This window comes from Amblyraja radiata, chromosome 1 (genome assembly GCF_010909765.2).
Source record: "Amblyraja radiata isolate CabotCenter1 chromosome 1, sAmbRad1.1.pri, whole genome shotgun sequence".
Classification (NCBI taxonomy): Eukaryota; Metazoa; Chordata; class Chondrichthyes; order Rajiformes; family Rajidae; genus Amblyraja; species Amblyraja radiata.
In genome coordinates, this window is record NC_045956.1 from 47,008,900 (window position 1) to 47,016,537 (window position 7,638).

At 39.5% G+C, this 7,638-nt stretch overlaps 1 protein-coding gene across 4 annotated transcripts in view; it reads left to right on the forward strand.

Moving 5' to 3' along the window:
- Positions 1-7,061, forward strand: part of evc2 (EvC ciliary complex subunit 2) — a 172,886-nt gene extending 165,825 nt beyond the window's left edge. For all 4 annotated transcript variants that reach the window (XM_033021146.1, XM_033021155.1, XM_033021164.1 and 1 more), the window contains 2 exons: positions 1,922-2,014; positions 5,541-7,061. In XM_033021146.1, the coding sequence (XP_032877037.1) occupies positions 1,922-2,014; positions 5,541-5,808 (361 nt within the window). In that variant the 3' untranslated portion in view covers positions 5,809-7,061. The remainder of the gene's footprint in view (positions 1-1,921; positions 2,015-5,540) is intronic.
- Positions 7,062-7,638: the final 577 nt, after the last annotated feature.

Sequence of the window (7,638 nt, forward strand, 5' to 3'; positions counted from 1 at the left end):
GGAAGAAAGCTGAAGAAGTGTGTGTGTGGGGGTGGGGTGGGGGGGGGGGGGGGGGGGGGGGTGCGTGTGGGTGGGGGGGGGGGGGGTGGGGGGCAGACAAAGCCTGGTAACTGATATCATGTCCTCCAAAAATACTGACTGTTGCACAGAGATTATGTGGGTCTCATAATATGTTATTGTTTGGCCCATTGAAATATTACTGAAATAGCTATATGAATTTGTACTCTGGATTCAAAGGAATTAGTTGGGGAAATGGATTACTTCTTCACTTTACTTGTTTTTTCTTTTACATTCACATACTTTTCCTAATATTCACCAGCATATTTTATTGTTCAACATGGAACTGTATTGCCGGGAATCAGGTGCGCCCGCTAAGAATGGACCATTGAGAGTTGTTCATTGAGCTTGCCCATCACATACATTAAAGCTCACCAATCAACAGTGTTTAATAATAAAATGACCAGAGGAAGAAGGATAGATACAGGCGATAAAATAATCTGCTTAAATGCAAAACTGAATATTCATAAAAATATACTTCAATTGACTTAAAATAAAGAAAAAAGAAATAGAAAGAGCATTTGCAATGATCGGTAAACATGTGAATAGCTGAGGTGAATGCAGGTCAGATGGAAATGAAAAGGAAATTAGCCTTTTGAACAGGCTTCAGCAGACAATGAATGGAGATGGTACACAAAATTGCTGGGGAAACTCAGCGGGTGCAGCAGCATCTATGGAGCGAAGGAAATAGGCGACGTTTCGGGCCGAAACCCTTCTTCAGACCATTGAGATTTTCCATTTCCACTTCAGCAACATATCTATAAATTCTCCTGTCGCATTTTAATATCATACTGTTACTTAAGTGCAATTTTCCAATATGTTTCCATAGATTTTATGCCTGTAAAGGGTTTCAGCTAATGGAGAGGTTGGATAAACTTGGATTATTTTCTCTGGAACGACGGAGGTTGAGGCGAGACTTGATAGACGTGTATAAAATTATGAGATGCGTAGATAGGGTGGATAGTAAGAATTTTTTTCCTCGGATGTAAATATCCAACACTAGAGGAAATGGCTATAAGGGGGGGGGGGGGGGGGGTGTTTCATGGAGATGTGAACCAACAAAATACCAGATCAAAGGGAGGCTACAGATTTTTGACTGTTGAGTAGAGCAACTACTCGTGGATAAAAACTGTTTTTATGTCTAGCTGTGGCAGCTTTGACAATCCGGAGTCGCCTTCCAGAGAGAAGTGATTCAAAGAGTTTTTGGCCAGGTTGAGAGGGATCAGAGATTATCTTGCCCGCTCGCTTCCTGGCCCTTGCAGTGTACAGTTCAACAATGGAGGGAAGGTTGCAGCCAATAACCTTCTCTGCTGATCGGACGATTCGCTGCAGCCTCCAGGTGCCGTGCTTGGTGGCTGAGCCAAACCAGACCATGATGGAGAAGGTGAGAACAGACTCTACGATGACTGTGTAGAATTGGACCATCATTGCCTGTGGCAGATTGTGCTTCCTCAGCTGCCGCAGGAAGTGCATCCTTTGTTGTGCCTTTTGACTGTGGAATCGATGGTAGCCCCCCACTTAAGGTCCTTGGAGATGATGGTTCCCAGGAACTTAAAAGACTGCACAGATGTGACTGTGTTGTTGTTGATGGTGAGGGGAGGGGGTGCTCTTCTAAAGTTAAAAGGCTAGATGCATGGAAGTGCAAGGAATAGAGTGATATTAATCATGTGCAGGCAAATGAAATCAGTTTAACTTGGCATGCTGCACTGTTCTTCGTTCTATCATTCCTCATGTTCTAACGTTTTTTTTTTTTAATTCTGGAATTTACAGTTTACTCTCAAGTGTAAAGAATGATAACAATAGTGGACATTTTAGATTTCTTTGCGGTTTCATCCGTCAAATATATTACTGCTTCTACCTACAGGAAACTTTGGAAGTCATTGGAGCTAAAGCTGAGGAATAAGCTTATTGGTGAAAATCTGGGGCATGTCAATATTCCCTGTAGCAGGAAAGGAAGGTAATAACTCTTAATGGCCCATGTCTATTTGTTAAACTTATGTGTGTACGTTTTCAAACAAATCAATGCAGTTGGAAATGAAATATGACTGTCATTTATTTATTTTCCAACATGAATTACCTACAGTAAGCATATTTATTGGAGAAGTCAACTGTATAATAGGCTATGATTTAAAATAAATATACTGCTAGACCAACACTTATTATAGCTATAACATTAAAACAATGAAAGGTTTGTTCACCTTCAGTTTGTTGGTATTGTAAACATTGGAGGAGTCAATTATCTCTAAACCAATGAATCTCTAAGCCATTTAGTTTGGTTTCGAGATACAGTGTGGAAACAGGCCCTTCGGCCCACAAGGTCCACACTGACCATCGTACACTATTTCAATGTTATCTCACTTTTGCATCCAACAACGTTAACACGTTAAGGGAAATTTACAGAAGCCAATTAACCTATAAAGCAGCAAATCTTTGGAATGTGGGAGGAAACCGAAACACCAGAGAAAACCCATGCAGTCACAGAAAGAGTGCCCAAACTCTGTACAGGCAGCATCCGTAGTTTGGATTGAATCCGGGTCTCTGGCATTGTGCGGAAGCAGCTTTACCGCTGCACCACTGTGCCACCTCTAGACCCAACACTTCGTGGATGAGCAAGGAATGGCCAGAAAGATTTTTTTCGTTTTACTAATTGTAATGAACATCTGGTATGAACCTTCCATTAGTGAGGGAAGGAAGGACAGATTAGTGTTTTAGAAAGGTTGGAAAGTGGAAGAACAGGGAGTGAGAAATATCTACAGATCCTACAATCTCATTGTTGTGGGTTAATGCTTTGCTAACCTGAAAGCCATTCAGGGATCATCATTGTAATAACAAAGACATGTAACAATAGACAAAAAATGTGCAATCATCCTCATCTTCCTCATTATGCACATGATTTTATTACTTTTGTGTTTCCCATTTGTTCTCAAGGGTCAAACACATTATCACATACTGAAGATGGACATAAAGTGCTGGGGTAACTCAGCGGGTCAGGCAGCATCTTTGGAGACAAAGGATGGGTGACATTTCTGATCAGAAGCCTTCTTCCGACTGGAGAAGGATCTTCTTCTGACTGGAGTTCTTCAGACTGATTCTGAAGAAGGGTTCTGACCCAAACTATCATCCTTCTTTTCTCTCCAGTGTTGCTGCCTTACCCGCTGAGATACTTCAGCACGTTGTGTCTGTCTTTGGTATAAACCAGCATCTGCAGTTCCTTCCTACACATTACCACATACTGTAAAAGGAATCCAATACCAACATTGTCTTCATAACTCAAGGGTGCTGATGTGAACTCTAGATGTATTACCCAGCCCTTCACACCTCCTAAACTTGCCAGATGTTCCATTTGGTTCTCACTACATTTTGGTTTGGGATATTTTTCTGTATCAAAGGCCTGTAGAAGTGTTAACTAGGTACGCAGGAAATTGGGTGAATCACCCATTGAGAACATCACACTTTAATCCTGTAGCCATCATCTATCTCCTGAAGCACCATCACATTCTTCATCATTTTTACTGCTGCCTTTCCTTTCAAGAACCCAATAAACATTGCCAATTGCAAATGCCAAGCTTCTTTATTGCTCTTCAAAGGCCATGAATAACTCACTGTCCGCCAAATATTTCATCAATACTTCTTGTTTGACCCCCTCCACAATACAAGAATAGCACTCAGTGAACTCATTCCTTTCTCTCATATTATTATGAGAGTCCTTAATCAGTCGTTCCGCTTTGTTATTGTCTGCAGCTTTGGCGTAGTTGACCACACCACCCTCCTCTATTGTTGTGCAATCAGATGAGACTATCGTCCTGGTTCCAATCTTTTCCTTTTTGTTCAGAGAATCACTTCATTTCCTGGGGTCACCGAAGGATCATTTTTCAGCCCCACTCTTTTCTCGTGATGTCCAAGCTGCAAGTTTTGACAGTGACCCCTGAGCTTTATGTCAATGTTATCCAACTCAACTTCACCATTGTGACTAAACTGTAAGATTACTTGTCCTATATCAAGTACTGAATTTTCTCCCACGAAATAATACGAAGACCAAATGCTCAATGCCAGATTTTGTTTGATAACGCTCCTGTGAATTGCCTTCGGCATTTTGCTATTTTAGAAATGCTACATCAAGGCGCAAAATAGAGGTAAATTAAATGGATAGTCTCTGTGGACTTACACTGTTATCCTCAAATAAATATGAAACTATAGCATTTTTCATTAGCAGTGTGCCCATGATTTGCACAGCTGAATAAGATTGGGTGAATGAATGGGTGATGTTCTGCATAATGATCCAAGCTTGGATAGCAGTTGTGTGTTTGCATTAATTTTTGAGTGTTCAGTAAAAGACAACAGCATGACATTTTTATCATGTGGTAATGTTTATTTAAACACTGCATATTTGATTAAAGATATAGAAAGGAAACAGGCCCTACTACATGCCAAAAATCGATCACCTGTTCACACAAGTTCTACGTAATCCCACGTTCTCATCCAATCCCTACTCACTAGGGGCAATTTCCAAAGGTCGATTTAACCTACAAACCCGCTCATCTTTGGAATGTAGGGGGAAACCGGAGCATCTGGAGGAAACATAAGACAGGGAGAACGTACACACGCCACACAGACACAGCACCAAAGGTCAGGATCGAACTCTGGCATTGTAAAGCAGCAACTCTACCAGCTGCACCACTGTGTCACACATAAAATGAAAATGGATTTTTCCTGGAGTGAACATAATAACATGTGACCAGACCTGGTTTGTTTTCCTCCACTGCCTGGCATGATTAGCGATTGCACATCTGATAAAATGTTCTATGTCAGATGGTCGCTCCCAGAGCCTGGTTTCTTTTGGAACATTTGGCCAGAGTTAACAATGCCTATCACATACCGACTTTCTCCATCCCCAACGTACCAACTTCCCCATCTACCGATCCTGACAAGCAACCCTCGTGTCCCCCAACCTATCAACCAGGCTCTGAACCGAAGCCCTAAATGATTAAGATCCTGATCTCCACTGTTCCCACCAACAATTCACAAGTTTGTGATTTTCGTCCTCCACTCCATCATCTCCCATCTCTCTAGTTTTGATACGGATTCCTCTTTTTGTCTTTCCTGCTTGTTATCTATAGGACAAAGTCTTGGGCACTCTTTAGTTTAGTTTAGAGATATAGACTGTAAACAAGCCCTCAGAACCACCAATACCACACTGACCAATGATCACCCATACACTAGTTCTATCCTACACACTAGGGACAATTTATCAAAATCAATTAACCTGTCTTGGAAATGTGGGAGCAAACAGAAGCACTTGGAGAAAACCCACGGTGTCACTGTGAGAACATATAAACTCCATACAAACAGCACCCATAGTCAGCATCAAACCCTGGTCTCTGGCCAGATGTACAATTGTGTACAATTAATGTACAATTTCTATTTGATTGATAATTCATATGCAAGTTGCATTTATTTTTGTCTTTCTTGAATTTTGTTTGTAGTATATTGAAGAAGAAACGTCTACAGCTCTTGAAACAGGTATCTTTTTCTCAAAGCCACGGTTCCTCTGAATTCCTTCCTGACCACCACCCTGAGCTAATTAATGAAGGAGCAGGACAAATGCTGAAGTTGGCAGATACAGGAGAGAAAGTCTTTGTGTTCCGGAACAAGGAGGGCGAGACATGCTCCAAGTACATTCCACCAAAAAAGAAAAAACGCAACTTCCTAAATTTAAAAAGATCAGCTGTCGGAAACTGGGATGAACATTAAATTACCTAATTCAAGGTTTTCATTAGTTTGAAATCTTCAGTTTGAATCATAAACATTTAACCTCTATGGTACTGATGCAAGGTTTAAAGTGAGTGGTTGAACAGCATTGTCGTTCTATTTGCCTAATCTTTTTTGGAATATAGATATAGCCAATTTAGATCAACTTTTGGGCACTTTCCTCCCACTTCTTTCTCATACCCCTCTCAATGGCCATTAAATTCCTGTTCGTGGCCAGATTAATTAGTTGTGTTATTCTTTCTAAAAAACCCAGTGATAATGTTTCTTAATTTTCCTCTTTACTGGGCTCACTAAAACCAAATTTTAATTGGAATAAACCATTATTTTTGTTCTGATCTTGCTTGTTTGATTTGCTTAATGACCATGTTTTGAACTATCTATATAAAGAAAAATGTATATTTGTTTCCTTGCCCTTTTTTTTGAGGGATATTTGACATTTAGTGCTGGGAGTTTTGTTCAGTGTTCAATGATTTTAACGGATGGGTATTTTCCTGAATTCAATTTTAGCTTGCATGAGATAATGTTTTCACTCAGAAGTTATTTGTGCAGTGTGGTTGCTCAGCAAAACATCCATGTGAAGGAAATAGTTTTGTTTGCTTGCTTCAATCTGCTCTAAATTCCCCCAAAATATCTGAATGGATATCACTTGGGAGTACTGCATTTATTTTTCAGATCTATTATTAAGCGCTAGATTAATAATAGTTAGATTGAGTATAAATGTTTTTTCATAATTTAATCTACCTTACTTTACTGCAAAGTAATGACTTGATGATGCTTTGAAATGCATTTGTCATCATATAAATCTCTCTTCCAGCCCTGTAAATCCAGAGATACAAAATGCTGGAATAACTCAACGCGTCAGGCAGCATCTAGGGGACGTTTCGGGTCAAAACCCTTCTTCAGACTGAGAATCTAATTTGTGGGTCCAGATATGGTTACCAGCAAATATGAGTAGAAATTAAATGCAAGAACCTAAATGATATGTAAAAAAAAGCAAGTGCATTGTTTTATTTTTGTCTGGACATGCTGAGGCTGAAATTGGCTCATTTTCTGCGTAGTTATATGGTGCATTCTATGTAATATGAAAGATGATTTTCATATCTCTAGCAGTGATTGTTAATGTGAGCTTGTGGAACTTGAATTCCTTTTTAACAGAAAAATAAGTGCACACTTTCATTCAGAGATTGGACCAGACCTGGCCTGTTGTCAAAACTCATCTCCAAGGGAACCCCAAAGATTGTCTGTTCTAGATTCAAACACACTAGCTCATTATTTGTTTGAAATAACAATACGTAGATGAAACAAGAAACAAATCTGACATCAATTCCCTCCACTGACCCGTTGAGTTCCTCCAGCACTTTGTGTCTGTAGTGTTTCAATGTCTGGCTTCCAAATTAACAGTCACATACAAGTCTAACAATCTTATCTCAATTCAACTATAGTCTATTCGATATCAAGCGTCATGAGTGTTTAATTGTCATATGCACAGGTGCACAAATATCACAAATATCAAATGCACAAATATCAAAAATGTACAATGACATTTTTATTTGAATGAGCTTTACAAGTACATTATTGCAATAAGCATAAATAAATAAAGAGGAAGAAGTTCGGACTTTTTTTGCCTTCCATCACAGTGAGGAATGTGTGGAATCCGCTGTGTTGGGTGTTTATGTTAACTTTTATATATTTGTGCGTCTTGTTGCTTTTTTTTTGTATGGATGTATGGTAATTCACATATCACTGTACCTTAATTGGTACATGACAATAAAAGACCTTTGAAATCTTTGAAATATACAGTAATCAATAACA